At 39.4% G+C, this 21,147-nt stretch overlaps 4 gene segments (V, D, J or C); 3 read left to right on the top strand and 1 right to left on the bottom strand.

Annotated features, from left to right (window-relative positions):
- LOC117755687 overlaps nucleotides 1-4,594 on the top strand; it is a 200,897-nt gene extending 196,303 nt beyond the window's left edge. Inside the window, 3 exon segments of the V gene segment in view lie at nucleotides 809-815; nucleotides 3,288-3,325; nucleotides 4,107-4,594. Of these exon segments, the coding sequence occupies nucleotides 809-815; nucleotides 3,288-3,325; nucleotides 4,107-4,429 (368 nt within the window).
- The window catches only part of LOC117755685, a 208,438-nt gene extending 198,046 nt beyond the window's left edge, over nucleotides 1-10,392 (bottom strand). The window contains 2 exon segments of the V gene segment in view: nucleotides 9,674-9,983; nucleotides 10,077-10,392. Of these exon segments, the coding sequence occupies nucleotides 9,674-9,983; nucleotides 10,077-10,128 (362 nt within the window).
- LOC117755688 overlaps nucleotides 1-12,133 on the top strand; it is a 211,871-nt gene extending 199,738 nt beyond the window's left edge. The window contains 2 exon segments of the V gene segment in view: nucleotides 10,775-10,808; nucleotides 11,590-12,133. Coding sequence covers nucleotides 10,775-10,808; nucleotides 11,590-11,912 — 357 coding nt within the window.
- Nucleotides 1-15,742, top strand: part of LOC117755684 — a 205,945-nt gene extending 190,203 nt beyond the window's left edge. The window contains 2 exon segments of the V gene segment in view: nucleotides 14,436-14,473; nucleotides 15,255-15,742. Coding sequence covers nucleotides 14,436-14,473; nucleotides 15,255-15,577 — 361 coding nt within the window.
- The last annotated feature ends 5,405 nt before the right edge of the window (nucleotides 15,743-21,147 follow it).

The following is a 21,147-nucleotide window of genomic DNA, read 5'->3' as shown; positions in this document are numbered from 1 at the left end:
TACACTAAATATGAAGAAGCAGAATTGAAGGTCGTCAGCATCTGGATTCAAATTGTGTCACATTCATTGATGCAAATATGTGTATTTCATTCCCCTTGAATTACAGAGTGAGTAGATGTATAATATAATTTTCAAAACATTTTGTTTTAATTCTTTTGAAGCATCCTGTTTGTTTTACATCTTTCAAATGATGTCAAAGTATTTTTCGAAATATTAATTCATAGTTAAATCAAAGTTAAATCAACTTTTTGTTTCTCAATGTTCAGAAGTAACAAAAATGTTAACAAATATATATTTTTTAATTATTAAATCTTGATGAAATTTCAAGCCACATTAGCTCAATATAAATATTAAGTGTAAATTGTGTAGTTTAACCAGAACAAAGTGACTCTTCAGTGGACAGACTGTTGTTCACGGTGCAGGAGGTTTTTGTACGAGCACCTAATGAGTCTGTATCACTGTGGTGGACATTTGAGTGCACCTGTCTTTATGAAACTGAGAGGAAGAGGTGACGCTGAGTGAGAACATGTGGACATCACATGAAGGAACTTTCACTTCTGTGTCTGACTTTGAAAAGTTCTGGTCTGCACACATGGGAGAAGTTTGTCTTCAAGACTTTTTACCAGACAACCTTTGAATGTGATTGTTGTTAATGGACTATTTCATCCCAAACCAAGAAATGTATCAAAATCTAACCACGTGATTTTGTTTCCTCAACTAAATCCAACTGCGACTGAACACTGAAGCCAGGAAGCTGCTCTGGGAGTAACTCTCTCCCTCAGAAATATCCCTTCATGTCTATAAGTAGATGCACACTACCCTCTGCTGGCAGTTCACCATCATCAATAACTCCATCATGGTGTGAGGCTGATTTTGTTTTCTGTCCTTGTTCAACCTTTTCATCACCATGTACATCAGTCATTTCATGCAGCTCTGATATCAGGGAAAGAAGTAAGTAAGTACGCGTCATCTGACCTCAGTGACCCCACACTGTAACGAATTGCTGTAAGAAAACAGCCAAATTCTGACAGTAACATTCTGTTTTCCATTAAAACGGCACTGTGCTGTAGAAAACAATGCATTCTGGGAAATATTTATGAGCAGCTTGCTGTTTTCCATAAAACATTGCAATATACTGTAAACAGCATTGCATTCTGGGGGTGATGTCAGAATCAACGGCAGAGAGGTCCTGCAAAAGCGGAATGCTACTATATTTGTAGAAGACGCATGTTGAACACAAAGTCGTGAAGCCAACTCTGGACCTTTTTTAGAGGATTATCCATCTGAATCCTGCATTTTATCATCAAGTCTTCGGTAAGTTGAAATAAACTTTGTCTGCCTTGCATTTTTTGCTTACTTTTGCTGTCTTTTATACAAACTCAGACTGATTAGAACTGTAACTTAGCTAGCTTGCAGCACTCGCATGTGGTCCTCTCAATCAGCCATGCAGTGACTTGTGAGTACAGCAGTAAAGCTACTTTTTAAATTATTATTTTGTAGATTCGGCAAATACTAAATAGTACTTCAAAGTTAATCTTATTGTCTTTTTGTATGGTCAGTTGGTTTGCAGCTAGGAGCATTATTGTGAGTTTGTCCTCTTCTGTACATTTTCAACTCCACTACAGCTTTGATAATGTTACATCTCATTGGGTATTAAAGTTGAACTAATAGTGTGTCATATTAGTATGTTGTCCAGCTGCTGAAGGAACCACTTTACAAAGACTTCAGATGGACTCGTTCTAATATTCTCACCACATTTTTTTTGTCCGTGCTCTGCAGCAATCTCCCACAGTGGTGGCGAAAGGACACTCAACCTACTTTTGACTCCTCCTCTAGTAATGCTTGGTATGTATTCAGAACATAACTTATATTGCATATCAGATTGTTTTTTTTAAAGTTATCTGTATTAATCATAAATAAAGCATGACTTTTCTTCCCATTAGAGATGTTTGCAAAAGTCAAGATGCTTTTTGAGATGACTCTTGATTCATGTTTCAGGTGAAAAAGAGCCTGTGACAGTTGGATACTGGATGATCAGCCTTGAGGATCACATGTGGGGGCATCCACCCAACCTTTGTGACAGGACTTGCTGTTTACAGTGTTCACATCTTTAACTGGGGAGCTGCCTGTACAAGGTCAGAATTGTGCTGCCTATCTGACATTTTCTCTTTTATTTCACATTTTGCACATTTATTTTCAACCCTAACTTCATAAACACTTGTATAGACATCATATATAAAAGACTTTACATCTATCCAACCTCTAATCTCAGATTCATGTGTTTTGTAGATGCTTCTTTTGAATCAACCCAGAAAGAGGAACAAGAGCCGTGTGGGGGACTCGTCTCCAAGAGGACAGGGAGAGTCATTCAGAAGAAATCTGTCACAATCAACGAGGGAGAGGTCTCTCCCCAGGTTATTTGTAATTTTTTCTCTTTAATTTTGTATATGGAATCATATTCTTGTTCTCCTGTCCACTAAATATGCATCATTTTACTTCAAAAATGTGGGTATGCTTACTTTTTATGTGCACAAAAGTGAACATACTCACTTGGTACCATACCATACAATGGTATACCATTGTAGGATTTGATCACTTAAGCTTTTAAAGGTTACTGTGTATATTATCAGTATCTGAGCAGACCCTATATCCTCCGCTTTATTTCACTCTGTTAGAAATTCGGGTCAGTTATTGGATGTATTTACTTCATGAATGTCACTTCTTGATCTTCCGTGCAATCAAATTGCAGAGCTCCCACCGTCTGTGCTTCACACACAATTCCTCAGAAACCATGTTCTAATGACAGTGTTTAGAGGACAATGTATCCTGCCATTGTGTTGTTAAATTGATAGTTTTAAAGAGATTTGTCTAATAAAGGCACTCTTGTTTTACCAGGAGTTTACCATTTAAAATTTTTAAAAAGTAATCTTTCATATATTTCATTATCACTTGTTATAGATTATGTTTGTGGGATTAATGTTTTTGATTAATGTTTTTTGTACAATAGAATTAAAAAAAACGTCTTGTTTTTATTCTTTTGAATCATCCTGTTTGTTTTACATCTTTCAAATGATGTCAAATTTTTTTTTTTTAGAAATATTAATTCATGACAAAGTTAAATCAACTTTTTGTCTCTCAATGTTCAGAAGTAAGAAAAATTTATAATTTTTTTGTATTAATTATTTTAAATCAGTTTAACCAGAACAAAGTGACTCTTCAGTGGACAGACTGTTGTTCACGGTGCAGGAGGTTTTTGTACGAGCACCTAATGAGTCTGTATCACTGTGGTATACTTTCGGTGGAGGAACCAAACTCAACATTGACTGTAAGTACCAGAGATTTTTACTTTGTGCATTTATAACTTTTATCAAATAATGAACAAGAATTTGATCAAGTTCAGAGATTGACTGGCTGATAATTTTGTTGAATTTTTATCAATCTAAGGTAATCTCATATCCTGAGAAAAAGAAATGCAGATCAATATTTATTGATCGTAATCAGTTTATGTAAATTAATACATTTATAGAAACATACTAAAACAAATGTTTCATCTATTTTCATGTACAATGATGATTTTTATTCACATGTTTAAAACGTTTTAAAATAGAATTTGCTCAAGTTTCAAACTAAATCATAAACTGTTTAAAAATGTTAAGTTTGAATTGATCAAACATATTTTGGCACAAAAATCAGATGTTGAACACAAACAGGATTTTATCAGTAGATGCAGCTCAGCTTTGTGTTCACGCTTCATGTGGTGAAAAGGAAGTGAAAGAAACAGACGACAAAGGTTTGAACTGTTTTCACACCAGTGTTTCAGCTCTGTGAGTTTAAACAGAAGAAAATCATCTCAGGGACGAGTTATTCACTGTCACACGTTGAGAAACAGACGTGAAGACGTCCTCAATAATCATCAATAATCATTATCAGTGAACCTTCTCAGCCACATTGACACTTGAACCCTGCGGCTGATGGTCTGACACTGAGTGAATGAAGTTCAACAGTAGAAGTTCTTCTGTTTCATTTTATAACATACAAGAAATCACCTGTACGTCATTTTCCTTCATCCTCATCCCTTTGTCTTTTCTCCCCTCTCTCTCCTCCAGTGGGTGTGGTGCGGCCCACCCTGACCGTTCTCCCCCCCTCCAGTGAAGAGCTGCAGCAGGGCAGTGCCACTGTGGTGTGTCTGGCCAGCGGGGGCTTCCCCTCAGCCTGGAGCCTGGGCTGGAAGGTGAGGGGCAGCAGCAGCTCCTCAGGGGTGTCTCACAGCCCGGGGGTCCTGGGGAGGGGCGGCCACTACAGCTGGAGCAGCACCATGAGCCTCCCTGCAGAGCAGTGGAGGAAGGCGGGCTCAGTGAGCTGTGAGGCCAGTCTGGACGGACAGAGCCCTGTCGCTCAAACCCTGGACCCTGACCGCTGCTCGGAGTAGAGAGACAACCGGATGGAGTCATTGTGCTCTACTGTGGGTCCGTGTGATTTACATGTGTTCTACTGCAGCTCTGCATGTCTTCATGTCTTTTCTTCAACTCATTATGACAGTCCAATGCTGTATTGTGCTACTTTTGAAACAAGAATAAATATTTCATGTTCTCAATTTGTTTTTCACATTTCTATTTTTTACTTTACTAAAATAAAATGTATCATCACCAACATCTGCTTCTGTTTTATTTTTTCTGCGGCAAAAGATATGAATGTAAATCTGTGTTTTACTTCTACTTAGACAGTAATTTCTCTTGTGTGGATCTGCATGAAAACTATGTTTCTGACTTTTGAGTTGAACATTGAACAAAATGATGAAAATCACAAAAGTATCACGTTAGTAGTTTGTAGGACTTTCCTCATAATTCTTATTATTGTCAAAAAGTGACAGAAGTAAAAGTTTATAATGAAACCTGAGAAATTAAAGGGAAATTACACATTTAACATAAGAGTTAATTAGATATTCTGTTCCATCCATGTTCTGATGTGTGAGTGTAACAGAATCTAAATGACGTTTAAAGTCAATAAATGAATATCTGGCAAAAATTTGTCATCAAATGAAATTGATAAATAACCACAATTGTCTGAATATTCTGGTTTTAAACTTGCAGGATGTGCTGGTTGTATGAGCTCAATGTGTTTTATAATACATCGTATATATTCTCTGTGTTTATTGTAGTTTTCTGTTAGAACTCATTCTGTAGAGCAACTAGTTGAGGCAGGTTTTTTACGATACAGCTCCGTTTACAACACGTGCAACTCGGCCGGTCAACGCAGCGTTCACTGCTCCGCCAGAGAATCACCATGAAAACTCATTTGTGGGACTCCAGGGGCGTTTCAAGGGACTTTAGGGGCCTCAGGCAAAAGGGACCTGGGGAGCCTACATTGACCCAAACACCCCCCTACAAAGAAACACATGAACCACATCACTACAATCTTCAAACAAATATTTTATCATCAAAATTAAAAAGTGTAGACCTGTGCATCCACGTAAATGTTAGTGATGTAATAAAGTTTAAGTTCAACCCCCCCACCACCACCTCTGGCTCATCTTACACACACATTTAGACGTTCTAGTCTTCAACTAAAAATCTAAATTTGACAAAGTTGGTTGCATGGGGCTTTGTTTGGAGATTTCTGAACATTTAAAACTGTGAGTTTGTTTCAGTTGTGTTTAGCTTCATTGTCGCTCTGCTTGAAGACTTGTGTTGTGTTCACTGGACCAGTTATTCTCTGTGCAGCTGCAGCAGACCAGTTTCACTTCAGTCAAACTGAGGGAGGTTTTTGTACAGCTCTAAATCACTGTGTGAACTGTCCACCATGATCACCGAGACAGTAATAATCTCCAACATCTTCAGCCTGAACACCTCTGATGGTTAAGGTGTAGCTAGAACCAGATCTACTGCCACTGAATCGAGAGGGAGTTCCTGAATTAAGAGTTGATGCATCGTAAATAAGAAGCTTGGGAGCCTGTCCAGGTTTCTGAAGGTACCAACTGAGGTCAGCACCAATATTTGAACTCCCTGTGGCTCCGATGTTCACAGTCCCTCCAAGACTAACAGAGTTGACTGAGTCAGTCTGAGTAAGAAAATTGTTGGCTGCAGACTCTGAAATAAGAAATGAATGAAAGAGCATCAGAGGAAATAGTTTCAACATCATGTGGAGGAAAATAAAGAAAACACATTTCCACCACGTTCAAAATCTCTCACCCTGACTCAGAAAAACCAGCATGACACTCAGAGTTACTGTCAACATCATCCTGATGCAGTTTCCTGTGTGAGTGCGTGAAAACGGTTCAGACTCTGTGTGACTTTAACTCTGAGGAGCAGCGATGCATAAAATTCATGCAAAATACATTTGAGTGCACCTGTCTTTATGAAACTGAGAGGAAGAGGTGACGCTGAGTGAGAACATGTGGACATCACATGAAGGAACTTTCACTTCTGTGTCTGACTTTGAAAAGTTCTGGTCTGCACACATGGGAGAAGTTTGTCTTCAAGGCTTTTTACCAGAAAACCTTTGAATGTGATTGTTGTTAATGGACTATTTCATCCCAAACCAAGAAATGTATCAAAATCTAACCACGTGATTTTGTTTCCTCAACTAAATCCAACTGCGACTGAACACTGAAGCCAGGAAGCTGCTCTGGGAGTAACTCTCTCCCTCAGAAATATCCCTTCATGTCTATAAGTAGATGCACACTGCCCCCTGCTGGCAGTTCACCATCATCAATAACTCCATCATGGTGTGAGGCTGATTTCGTTTTACATTACATTTCATTTAGCTGACGCTTTTATCCAAAGCGACTTACAATAAGTGCATTCAACCATGAGGGTACAAACACAGAACAACAAGAATCAAGAAAGTAGAATTTCTTCAAGAAAGCCAAACTACAAAGTGCTATAATTAAGTGACATTTAAGTGCTGCTAATGTGTTAGTTTAAACTTTTATTCAAGGTATAGTCGGAAGAGGGAATAGAGTCTACATATTTTATATAGACTGGGAAAGAAGTAAGTAAGTATGCGTCATCTGACCTCAGTGACCCCAGGCCTCTGTTTTATTTAAGTATTCTCTCCCTCTGAGAATACTCTGAGTATCAATCAGACTAAATGTGACAGTGAAGTTTACGAGTATCAGGCTCATTCGAATACTTTGTGAAAAAAAGATAAAGTTTAACATGTCAATTCCATTAAAACTGAGCAAACTGCATCTGCTAATAAAGATAAAAACATGTGAATAAAAAGAGCTGCAAAATGCATCATGAGGCCTAAAGAGACCTTAGTTAGATAGACTGTCTATATGAAGGTATAGACTGTCTGATTACTATATGATGATATATAAGGTCTATATAGATTGAAATACAGTCTATTGAGTATCTATATATAGATATATGCAGTTTATATAAAGAAATATAGTCAGATTGCTATCTGATGATATATAAGGTCTATATAGATTTAAATACATAATATTGACTCTCTAAATAATATATTATATAAATAATATATTATTAATATATTTATAAACAGTCTATTTAAAGAGGATGACAGTCTATATAAAATATGTAGACTCTATAGACAATCAATACAAATATACAGTGCATCCGGAAAGTATTCACAGCGCTTCACTTTTTCCACATTTTGTTATGTTACAGCCTTATTCCAAAATGGATTAAATTAATTTTTTTCCTCAAAATTCTACACACAATACCCCATAATGATAAAGTGAAAAAGTTTGTTTAAAATGTTTGCAAATTAATAAAAAATAAAGAACGGAAATATAACAAGTACATAAGTATTCACAGCCTTTGCTCAATACTTTGTTGAAGCACCTTTGGCAGCAATTACAGCCTCAAGTCTTTTTGAGTATGATGCTACAAGCTTGGCACACCTATTTTTGGGCAGTTTCTCCCATTCTTCTTTGCAGGACCTCTCAAGTTCCATCAGGTTGGATGGGGAGCGTCGGTTCACAGCCATTTTCAGATCTCGCCAGAGATGTTCAATCGGGTTCAAGACTGGGCTCTGGCTGGGCAACTCAAGGACATTCACAGAGTTGTCCCGAAGACACTCCTTTGTTATCTTGGCTGTGAGCTTAGTGTCGTTGTCCTGTTGGAAGATGAACCTTCGCCCCAGTCTGAGGTCCAGAGCCCTCTGGAGCAGGTTTTCATCAAGGATGTCTCTGTACATTGCTGCATTCATCTTTCCCTCGATCCTGACTAGTCTCCCACTTCCTGCCGCTGAAAAACATCCCCACAGCATGATGCTGCCACCACCATGCTTCACTGTAGGGATGGTATTGGCCAGGTGATGAGCGGTGCCTGGTTTCCTCCAGACATGACGCTTGGCATTCAGGCCAAAGAGTTCAAGCTTTGTTTCATCAGACCAGAGAATTTTGTTTCTCATGGTCTGAGAGTCCCTCAGGTGCCTTTTGGCAAACTTCAGGCGGGCTGTCATGTGCCTTTTACTGAGGAGTGGCTTCCGTTTAGTGCTGCAGAGATGGTTGTCCTTCTGAAAGGTTCTCCTCTCTTCACAGTGCAACGCTGGAGCTCTGTCAGAGTGACCATCGGGTTCTTGGTCACCTCCCTGACTAAGGCCCTTCTCCCCCGATCGCTCAGTTTGGCCGGGCGGCCAGCTCTAGGAAGAGTCCTGGTGGTTCCAAACTTCTTCCATTTACAGATGATGGAGGCCACTGTGCTCATTGGGACCTTCAATGCTGCAGACATTTTTCTGTACCCTTCCCCAGATCTGTGCCTCGATACGATCCTGTCTCGGAGGTCTACAGACAATCCCTTGGACTTCATGGCTTGGTTTGTGCTCTGACATGCACTGTCAACTGTGGCACCTCATATAGACGGTGTGTGCCTTTCCAAATCATGTCCATTTGACTGAATTTACCACAGATGGAGTCTGATCCGGTTGTAGAAACAGCTCAACGATGATCAGTGGATACAGGATGCACCTGAGCTCAATTTTGAGTGTCATGGCAAAGGGTGTGAATACTTATGTACATGTGATTTGTTTAGTTTTTTATTTTTAATAAATTTGCAAAAATTTCAAAGAAACTTTTTTCACATTATCATTATGGGGTATTGTGTGTAGAACTTTGAGGGAAAAAATGAATTTAATCCATTTTGGAAAAAGGCTGTAACATAACACAATGTGGAAAAAGTGAAGCGGTGTAAATACTTTCCGGATGCACTGTATATGCAGTCTATATGTCTTTAAAAAACTGTTAATACAAAGATAGAGTCCACAAACAATATATATAAAGATGTATACAGCCTATAGAATGCACCTTGCTCTATGTAGGATTCTTGAGTATACGACAAATACATCATGAATTTACTTACTGCAAATACTGCACTTGAGAAAATCTATTGTGTACATACTTAGAAATATTCTACTGAGACTCCTGTGGAAAATAAGAGAATAAGCAAAGCCTGAGGTGAAATGATATTTAAATATTACAAACTGGTCATTGATTTGTAGTAATAAAGTGATGTAGTGAGTAAAACAAATTTTTGAAGAGCTTCATCTTAGGTCTGAAAGTGTGTGATTGTGTATGTTGTGCTTGGTGAGGTTACTGTCAGTCTCTGTGTTCACTGGTCTGTGTCCCACTCTCTTCCTGCTGTAACAGCTCATGTCTCTGCGTCTGACTGAGGGAGGTTTTTGTACGACTGTAAATCACTGTGTGAACACATATGCTCCGCTTACTTGATGGAGGCTCTGACAGTAGTAAACTGCTGCATCTTCACTCTGAACTCCACTGATGGTCAAAGAGAAGTCAGAGCTTCTTCCACTGCCACTAAACCGAGCTGGTGTTCCTGAATATAGAGTTGATGCATAGTATATAAGAAGCTTGGGAGCCTGTCCAGGTTTCTGCTGGTACCAGGACAAATAATTATTCCCATAAACACTGGGGTTGGATTTACAGGTCAGCGTGACAGTGGATCCTGGAGTAAATGTCACGACTGGAGGCTGAGTCACAGTCACCTGGCCGCTGCATCCTGCACACAAACACAAATCATACATTAATCAGCGGAGGTGAAGAGAGAGAACAGGCAGCGCATCACGTCTGAAATGTTGCTGAGTGACTGAACCTGTGAAGCTGCAGCAGGCCAGCGTCCAGATGAGGAGGGTGATGAGAGTCATGGTGGTTGTGGTCGACTGACGGGTCTGAGTCCTGCAGAGTTGGAGTCACAGGACTATAAAGCTTCTCAGTTCAGTGGAGGATCAGCTGACGATGCAAAGCCTCCTCTCTATGGAAATGATTCCTCTGCTCTGAGCGGACTGAAGGTGACGTGGGACACAAACTCAGGAGCGTTGCTGTTTGGATTTACACTAAATATGAAGAAGCAGAATTGAGGGTCGTCAGCATCTGGATTCAAATTGTGTCACTTTCATTGATGCAAATATGTGTATTTCATTCCCCTTGAATTACAGAGTGAGTAGACGTGCAATTGAATTTTAAAAACATTTTGTTTTAATTCTTTTGAAGCATCCTGTTTGTTTTACAGCTTTCAAATGATGTCAAACTATTTTTTCGAAATAATAATTCATGACAAAGTTAAATCAACTTTTTGTCTCTCAATGTTCAGAAGTAAGAAAAATTTATAATTTTTTTGTATTAATTATTTTAAATCTTATTGAAATTTCAAGCCACATTAGCTCAATATAAACATTAAGTGTAAATTGTGTAGTTTAACCAGAACAAAGTGACTCTTCAGTGGACAGACTGTTGTTCACGGTGCAGGAGGTTTTTGTACGAGCACCTAATGAGTCTGTATCACTGTGGTGGACTTTCGGTGGAGGAACCAAACTCGACATTGACTGTAAGTACCAGAGATTTTTACTTTGTGCATTTATAACTTTTATCAAATAATGAACAAGAATTTGATCAAGTTCAGAGATTGACTGGCTGATAATTTTGTTGAATTTTTATCAATCTAAGGTAATCTCATATCCTGAGAAAAAGAAATGCAGATCAATATTTATTGATCCTAATCAGTTTATGTAGATTAATACATTTATAGAAACATACTAAAACAAATGTTTCATCAATTTTTATGTACAATGATGATTTTTGTTCACATGTTTAGAAAATGTTAAAATAGAATTTGATGAAGCTTCAAACTAAATCATGAACTGTTTAAAAATGTTTAGTTTGAATTGATCAAACATATTTTGGCACAAAAATCTGACGTTGAACACAAACAGGATTTTATCAGTAGATGCAGCTCAGCTTTGTGTTCACGCTTCATGTGGTGAAAAGGAAGTGAAAGAAACAGACGACAAAGGTTTGAACTGTTTTCACACCAGTGTTTCAGCTCTGTGAGTTTAAACAGAAGAAAATCATCTCAGGGACGAGTTATTCACTGTCACACGTTGAGAAACAGACGTGAAGACGTCCTCAATAATCATCAATAATCATTATCAGTGAACCTTCTCAGCCACATTGACACTTGAACCCTGCGGCTGATGGTCTGACACTGAGTGAATGATGTTCAACAGTAGAAGTTCTTCTGTTTCATTTTATAACAAACAAGAAATCACCTGTACGTCATTTTCCTTCATCCTCATCCCTTTGTCTTTTCTCCCCTCTCTCTCCTCCAGTGGGTGTGGTGCGGCCCACCCTGACCGTCCTCCCCCCCTCCAGTGAAGAGCTGCAGCAGGGCAGTGCCACTGTGGTGTGTCTGGCCAGCGGGGGCTTCCCCTCAGCCTGGAGCCTGGGCTGGAAGGTGGGGGGCAGCAGCAGCTCCTCAGGGGTGTCTCACAGCCCGGGGGTCCTGGGGAGGGGCGGCCACTACAGCTGGAGCAGCACCATGAGCCTCCCTGCAGATCAGTGGAGGAAGGCGGGCTCAGTGAGCTGTGAGGCCAGTCTGACCGGACAGAGCCCTGTCGCTCAAACCCTGGACCCTGACCGCTGCTCGGAGTAGAGAGACGACCGGATGGAGTCATTGTGCTCTACTGTGGGTCCGTGTGATTTACATGTGTTCTACTGCAGCTCTGCATGTCTTCATGTCTTTTCTTCAACTCATTATGACAGTCCAATGCTGTATTGTGCTACTTTTGAAACAGGAATAAATATTTCATGTTCTCATGTCATTTGTTTTTCACATTTCTATTTTTACTTTATTAAAATAAAATATATCATCACCAACTTCGGCTTCTGTTTTATTTTTTCAGCAGCAAAAGATATTAATGTAAATCTGTGTTTTACTTCTACTTAGACAGTAATTTCTCTTGTGTGGATCTGCATGAAAACCATGTTTCTGACTTCTGAGTTGAACATTGAACAAAATGATGAAAATCACAAAAGTATCACATTAGTAGTTTGTAGGACTTTCCTCATAATTCATATTATTGTCAATAAGTGACAGAAGTAAAAGTTTATAATGAAACCTGAGAAATTAAAGGGAAATTACAGATTTAGCATAAGAGTTAATTAGATATTCTGTTCCATCCATGTTCTGATGTGTGAGTGCTTAATGGTAATACACTTTTGAATGTGTGATTATAATAATCATCATATCACTATTTGATGAAGTGTAACTGAATCTAAATGACATTTAAAGTCGATAAATAAATATCTGGCAACATTTAGTCATCAAATGAAATTGATAAATAACCACAATTGTCAGATTATTCTGGTTTTAAACTTGCAGGATGTGCTGGTTGTATGAGCTCAATGTGTTTTATAATACATCGTATATATTCTCTGTGTTTATTGTAGTTTTCTGTTAGAACTCATTCTGTAGAGCAACTAGTTGAGGCAGGTTTTTTACGATACAGCTCCGTTTACAACACGTGCAACTCGGCCGGTCAACGCAGCGTTCACTGCTCCGCCAGAGAATCACCATGAAAACTCATTTGTGGGACTCCAGGGGCGTTTCAAGGGACTTTAGGGGCCTCAGGCAAAAGGGACCTGGGGAGCCTACATTGACCCAAACACCCCCCTACAAAGAAACACATGAACCACATCATTACAATCTTCAAACAAATATTTTATCATGAAAATTAAAAAGTGCAGACCTGTGCATCCACGTAAATGATAGTGAAGTAATAAAGTTTATGTTCAACCCCCCCACCACCACCTCAGGCTCATCTTACACACATTTAGACGTTCTAGTCTTCAACTCAAAATCTAAAATGACAAAGTTGGTTGCATGGGGCTTTGTTTGGAGATTTCTGAACATTTAAAACTGTGAGTTTGTTTCAGTTGTGTTTAGCTTCATTGTCGCTCTGCTTGAAGACTTGTGTTGTGTTCACTGGACCAGTTATTCTCTGTGCAGCTGCAGCAGACCAGTTTCACTTCAGTCAACCTGAGGGAGGTTTTTGTACGGCTCTAAATCACTGTGTGGACACTCCACTGCTATGTAAACCGAGACAGTAATAATCTCCAACATCTTCACTCTGAACTCCACTGATGGTCAAAGAGAAGTCAGAGCTGCTTCCACTGCCACTGAATCTAGAGGGAGTTCCTGAATGTAGAGTTGATGCTAAGTATATAAGAAGCTTGGGAGCCTGTCCAGGTTTCTGCTGGTACCAGGACAAATAATCACCATGACTATCACTATAAGCTCTGGGGTTGGTGTTACAGGTCAGCGTGACAGTGGATCCTGGAGTAAATGTCACGACTGGAGGCTGAGTCACAGTCATCTGGCCGCTGCATCCTGCACACAAACACAAATCATACATTAATCAGCGGAGGTGAAGAGAGAGAACAGGCAGCGCATCACGTCTGAAATGTTGCTGAGTGACTGAACCTGTGAAGCTGCAGCAGGCCAGCGTCCAGATGAGGAGGGTGATGAGAGTCATGGTGGTTGTGGTCGACTGACGGGTCTGAGTCCTGCAGAGTTGGAGTCACAGGACTATAAAGCTTCTCAGTTCAGTGGAGGATCAGCTGACGATGCAAAGCCTCCTCTCTATGGAAATGATTCCTCTGCTCTGAGCGGACTGAAGGTGACGTGGGACACAAACTCAGGAGCGTTGCTGTTTGGATTTACACTAAATATGAAGAAGCAGAATTGAGGGTCGTCAGCATCTGGATTCAAATTGTGTCACTTTCATTGATGCAAATATGTGTATTTCATTCCCTTGAATTACAGAGTGAGTAGACGTACAATAGAAGTTTCTAAACATTTTGTTTTAATTCTTTTGAAGCATCCTGTTTGTTTTACAGCTTTCAAATGATGTCAAACTATTTTTCGAAATATTAATTCATGACAAAGTTAAATCAACTTTTTGTCTCTCGATGTTCAGAAGTAACAAAAATGGTAAAAAATATATATTTTTTTATTATTAAATCTTGATGAAATTTCAAGCCACATTAGCTCAATATAAATATTAAGTGTAAATTGTGTAGTTTAACCAGAACAAAGTGACTCTTCAGTGGACAGACTGTTGTTCACGGTGCAGGAGGTTTTTGTACGAGCACCTAATGAGTCTGTATCACTGTGGTACACTTTCGGTGGAGGAACCAAACTCGACATTGACTGTAAGTACCAGAGATTTTTACTTTGTGCATTTATAACTTTTATCAAATAATGAACAAGAATTTGATCAAGTTCAGAGATTGACTGGCTGATAATTTTGTTGAATTTTTATCAATCTAAGGTAATCTCATATCCTGAGAAAAAGAAATGCAGATTAATATTTATTGATCGTAATCAGTTTATGTAGATTAATACATTTATAGAAACATACTAAAACAAATGTTTCATCTATTTTCATGTACAATGATGATTTTTATTCACATGTTTAAAACATTTTAAAATAGAATTTGCTCAAGCTTCAAACTAAATCATAAACTGTTTAAAAATGTTTAGTTTGAATTGATCAAACATATTTTGGCACAAAAATCAGATGTTGAACACAAACAGGATTTTATCAGTAGATGCAGCTCAGCTTTGTGTTCACGCTTCATGTGGTGAAAAGGAAGTGAAAGAAACAGACGACAAAGGTTTGAACTGTTTTCACACCAGTGTTTCAGCTCTGTGAGTTTAAACAGAAGAAAATCATCTCAGGGACGAGTTATTCACTGTCACACGTTGAGAAACAGACGTGAAGACGTCCTCAATAATCATCAATAATCATTATCAGTGAACCTTCTCAGCCACATTGACACTTGAACCCTGCGGCTGATGGTCTGACACTGAGTGAATGATGTTCAACAGTAGAAGTTCTTCTGTTTCATTTTATAACATACAAGAAATCACCTGTACGTCATTTTCCTTCATCCTCATCCCTTTGTCTTTTCTCCCCTCTCTCTCCTCCAGTGGGTGTGGTGCGGCCCACCCTGACCGTCCTCCCCCCCTCCAGTAAAGAGCTGCAGCAGGGCAGTGCCACTGTGGTGTGTCTGGCCAGCGGGGGCTTCCCCTCAGCCTGGAGCCTGGGCTGGAAGGTGGGGGGCAGCAGCAGCTCCTCAGGGGTGTCTCACAGCCCGGGGGTCCTGGGGAGGGGCGGCCACTACAGCTGGAGCAGCACCATGAGCCTCCCTGCAGATCAGTGGAGGAAGGCGGGCTCAGTGAGCTGTGAGGCCAGTCTGACCGGACAGAGCCCTGTCGCTCAAACCCTGGACCCTGACCGCTGCTCGGAGTAGAGAGACGACCGGATGGAGTCATTGTGCTCTACTGTGGGTCCGTGTGATTTACATGTGTTCTACTGCAGCTCTGCATGTCTTCATGTCTTTTCTTCAACTCATTATGACAGTCCAATGCTGTATTGTGCTACTTTTGAAACAAGAATAAATATTTCATGTTCTCAATTTGTTTTTCACATTTCTATTTTTTACTTTACTAAAATAAAATATATCATCACCAACATCTGCTTCTGTTTTATTTTTTCTGCGGCAAAAGATATGAATGTAAATCTGTGTTTTACTTCTACTTAGACAGTAATTTCTCTTGTGTGGATCTGCATGAAAACCATGTTTCTGACTTCTGAGTTGAACATTGAACAAAATGATGAAAATCACAAAAGTATCACGTTAGTAGTTTGTAGGACTTTCCTCATAATTCATATTATTGTCAATAAGTGACAGAAGTAAAAGTTTATAATGAAACCTGAGAAATTAAAGGGAAATTACACATTTAGCATAAGAGTTAATTAGATATTCTGTTCCATCCATGTTCTGATGTGTGAGTGCTTAATGGTAATACACTTTTGAATGTGTGATTATAATAATCATCATATCACTATTTGATGAAGTGTAACAGAATCTAAATGACGTTTAAAGTCAATAAATAAATATCTGGCAACATTTAGTCATCAAATGAAATTGATAAATAACCACAATTGTTTCTGATTATTCTGGTTTTAAACTTGCAGGATGTGCTGGTTGTATGAGCTCAATGTGTTTTATAATACATCGTATATATTCTCTGTGTTTATTGTAGTTTTCTGTTAGAACTCATTCTGTAGAGCAACTAGTTGAGGCAGGTTTTTTACGATACAGCTCCGTTTACAACACGTGCAACTCGGCCGGTCAACGCAGCGTTCACTGCTCCGCCAGAGAATCACCATGAAAACTCATTTGTGGGACTCCAGGGGCGTTTCAAGGGACTTTAGGGGCCTCAGGCAAAAGGGACCTGGGGAGCCTACATTGACCTAAACACCCCCCTACAAAGAAACACATGAACCACATCATTACAATCTTCAAACAAATATTATAAAATCAAAATTAAAAAAGTGCAGACCTGTGCATCCACGTAAATGATAGTGATGTAATACAGTTTAAGTTCCCCCCCTCCACCACCACCACCACCACCGCTCATCTTACACACATTTAGACGTTCTAGTCTTCAACTAAAAATCTAAAATGACAAAGTTGGTTGCATGGGGCTTTGTTTGGAGATTTCTGAACATTTAAAACTGTGAGTTTGTTTCAGTTGTGTTTAGCTTCATTGTCGCTCTGCTTGAAGACTTGTGTTGTGTTCACTGGACCAGTTATTCTCTGTGCAGCTGCAGCAGACCAGTTTCACTTCAGTCAGACTGAGGGAGGTTTTTGTACGGCTCTAAATCACTGTGTGAACTGTCCACCGCCAGGATAACCGAGACAGTAATAATCTCCAACATCTTCAGCCTGAACACCTCTGATGGTTAAGGTGTAGCTAGAACCAGATTGACTGCCACTGAATCGAGAGGGAGTTCCTGAATTAAGAGTTGATGCTGAGTAAATAAGAAGCTTGGGAGCCTGTCCAGGTTTCTGAAGGTACCAACTGAGGTCAGCACCAATATCTGAACTCCCTGTGGCTCCGATGTTCACAGTCCCTCCAAGACTAACAGACTTGACTGAGTCAGTCTGAGTCAGAAAATTGTTGGCTGCAGACTCTGAAATAAGAAATGAATGAAAGAGCATCAGAGGAAATAGTTTCAACAGCCTGTGGAGGAAAATAAAGAAAACACATTTCCACCACGTTCAAAATCTCTCACCCTGACTCAGAAAAACCAGCATGACACTCAGAGTTACTGTCAACATCATCCTGATGCAGTTTCCTGTGTGAGTGCGTGAAAACGGTTCAGACTCTGTGTGACTTTAACTCTGAGGAGCAGCGATGCATAAAATTCATGCAAAATACATTTGAGTGCACCTGTCTTTATGAAACTGAGAGGAAGAGGTGACGCTGAGTGAGAACATGTGGACATCACATGAAGGAACTTTCACTTCTGTGTCTGACTTTGAAAAGTTCTGGTCTGCACACATGGGAGAAGTTTGTCTTCAAGGCTTTTTACCAGAAAACCTTTGAATGTGATTGTTGTTAATGGACTATTTCATCCCAAACCAAGAAATGTATCAAAATCTGACCACGTGATTTTGTTTCCTCAACTAAATCCAACTGTGACTGAACACTGAAGCCAGGAAGCTGCTCTGGGAGTAACTCTCTCCCTCAGGAATATCCCTTCATGTCTATAAGTAGATGCTCACTGCCCTCTGCTGGCAGTTCACCATCATCAATAACTCCGTCATGGTGTGAGGCTGATTTTGTTTTCTGTCCTTGTTCAACCTTTTCATCACCATGTACATCAGTCATTTCATGCAGCTCTGATATCAGGGAAAGAAGTAAGTAAGTACGCGTCATCTGACCTCAGTGACCCCAAGCCTAAGTATTCTCACCCTCTGAGAATACTCTGAGTATCAATCAGATTAAATGTGACAGTGACGTTTACGAGTATCAGGCTCATTTGAATATTTTGTAAAAAACATGAAGTTTAACATGTCAATTGCATTAAAACTGAGCAAACTGCATCTGCTAATAAAGATAAAACCACGTGAATAAAAAGAGCTGCAAAATGCATCATGAGGCCTAAAGAGACCTTAGTTAGATAGACTGTCTATATGAAGGTATAGACAGTCTGATTACTATATAATGATATATAAGGTCTATATAGATTTAAATACAGTCTATTGACTATATATATACACTACCGTTCAAAAGTTTGGGGTCACCCAGACAATTTTGTGTTTTCCATGAAAACTCACACTTTTATTTATCAAATGAGTTGCAAAATGAATAGAAAATATAGTCAAGACATTGACAAGGTTAGAAATAATGATTTTTATTTGAAATATTAATTTTGTTCTTCAAACTTTGCTTTCGTCAAAGAATGCTCCATTTGCAGCAATTACAGCATTGCAGACCTTTGGCATTCTAGCTGTTAATTTGTTGAGGTAATCTGTAGAAATTTCACCCCACGCTTCCTGAAGCACCTCCCACAAGTTGGATTGGCTTGATGGGCACTTCTTGCGTACCATACGGTCAAGCTGCTCCCACAACAGCTCAATGGGGTTGAGATCTGGTGACTGCGCTGGCCACTCCATTACAGACAGCATACCAGCTGCCTGCTTCTTCCCTAAATAGTTCTTGCATAATTTGGAGGTGTGCTTTGGGTCATTGTCCTGTTGTAGGAGGAAATTGGCTCCAATCAAGCGCTGTCCACAGGGTATGGCATGGCGTTGCAAAATGGAGTGATAGCCTTCCTTATTTAAAATCCCTTTTACCTTGTACAAATCTCCCACTTTACCAGCACCAAAGCAGCCCCAGACCATCACATTACCTCCACCATGCTTGACAGATGGCGTCAGGCACTCTTCCAGCATCTTTTCACCTGTTCTGCGTCTCACAAATGTTCTTCTGTGTGATCCAAACACCTCAAACTTTGATTCGTCTGTCCATAACACTTTTTTCCAATCTTCCTCTGTCCAATGTCTGTGTTCTTTTGCCCATATCAATCTTTTCTTTTTATTGGCCAGTCTCAGATATGGCTTTTTCTTTGTCACTCTGCCTAGAAGGCCAGCATCCCGGAGTCGCCTCTTCACTGTAGACGTTGACACTGGCGTTTTGCGGGTACCATTTAAAGAAGCTGCCAGTTGAGGACCTGTGAGGTGTCTATTTCTCAAACTAGAGACTCTAATATACTTGTCTTCTTGCTGAGTTGTGCACCGGGGCCTCCCACTTCTCTTTCTACTCTGGTTAGAGCCCGTTTGTGCTGTTCTCTGAAGGGAGTAGTACACACCGTTGTAGGACATTTTCAGTTTCTTCGCAATTTCTCGCATGGAATAGCCTTCATTTCTAAGAACAAGAATAGACTGGCGAGTTTCACATGAAAGTTCTCTTTTTCTGGCCATTTTGAGAGTATAATCGAACCCACAAATGTGATGCTCCAGATACTCAACTAGCTCAAAGGAAGGCCAGTTTTATAGCTTCTCTCACCAGCAAAACAGTTTTCAGCTGTGCTAACATCATTGCACAAGGGTTTTCAAGGGTTTTCTAATCATCCATTAGTCTTCTAAGGCGATTAGCAAACACAATGTACCATTAGAACACTGGAGTGATAGTTGCTGGAAATGGGCCTCTATACACCTATGTAGATATTTCATTAAAAACCAGACGTTTCCACCTAGAATAGTAATTTACCACATTAACTATATATAGAGTGTATTTCTGATTAATTTAATGTCATCTTCATTGAAAAAAACAGTGCTTCTCTTTGAAAAATAAGGACATTTCTAAGTGACCCCAAACTTTTGAACGGTAGTGTATATATATATATATATAGAGAGAGAGAGAGAGAGATATATAAAGATATATGCAGTTTATATTAAGATATATCCTGTCGGATTGCTATATGATGATATATAAGGTCTGTATAGATATATATACAGACTTTTGACTGTCTAAGTAATATATTTATCATAGAATATCTCTATATATAATATATTATTAATATATTTATAAACAGTCTCTATAAACAGTATGACAGTCTATATAAAATATGTAGAATCTATAAACAATCAATACAAATATATGTGCAGTCTATATGTCTTTAAAAACTGTGAATACAAAGATCGTGTCAACAAACAATATATACAATGCCTATAAAAAGTATTCACCCCCTCGGATGTTTCACCCTTTTGTTGCTTTCATACATGAAATCATGGTCAATATAATTTGGCTTTTTTGACAAGAATTTGCAAAAAAAACTCTTTAGTATCAAAGTGAAAACAGATTTTTACAAAATAATGTCAATTCATTAAAAATATATAAGGTAAAGTAAATGATTGCATAAATATTCACCCCCTTCAGGTCGGTATTTGCTAGATGCACCTTTGGCTGCAATCACAGCATGAGTCTGTGTGGATATGTCTCAATCAGGCTGGCACATCTGGACACTGCAATTTTTCTCCATTCTTCCTTGCAAAACAGCTCAAGCTCTGTCAGGTTGCTCGGGGATCGGGCGTGAACAGCTCTTTTCAAGTTCAGCCACAAATTCTCGATTGGATTGAGATCTGGGCTTTGACTTGGCCACTCCAGAACATTCACCTTGTTGTCTTTGAACCATTTCTGTGTAGCTTTTGCTGTATGCTTGGGGTCGTTGTCTTGCCGGAAAATAAATCTTCTCCCAAGTCGTAGTTCTCTTGCAGACTGAGTCAGATTATCCTCCAGGATTTGACGATATTTTTCTGCATTCATGTTCCCCTCTACCTTTACAAGCCTTCCAGGGCCTGCTGCTGAGAAGCACCCCCAGAGCATGATGCTGCCACCACCATGCTTCACGGTGGAGATGGTGTGTTTGTGGTGATGTGCAGTGTTTGGTGTTCGCCAAACATAGAGTCTAGTCTGATGGCCAAAAAGCTACATTTTTGTCTCATCAGACCAAAGAACCTTCTTC

This window comes from Hippoglossus hippoglossus, chromosome 22, assembly GCF_009819705.1.
Source record: "Hippoglossus hippoglossus isolate fHipHip1 chromosome 22, fHipHip1.pri, whole genome shotgun sequence".
Classification (NCBI taxonomy): domain Eukaryota; kingdom Metazoa; phylum Chordata; class Actinopteri; order Pleuronectiformes; family Pleuronectidae; genus Hippoglossus; species Hippoglossus hippoglossus.
Note: the sequence above shows the minus strand (reverse complement) of the source record. Positions and strands in the feature narration are given on the sequence as shown.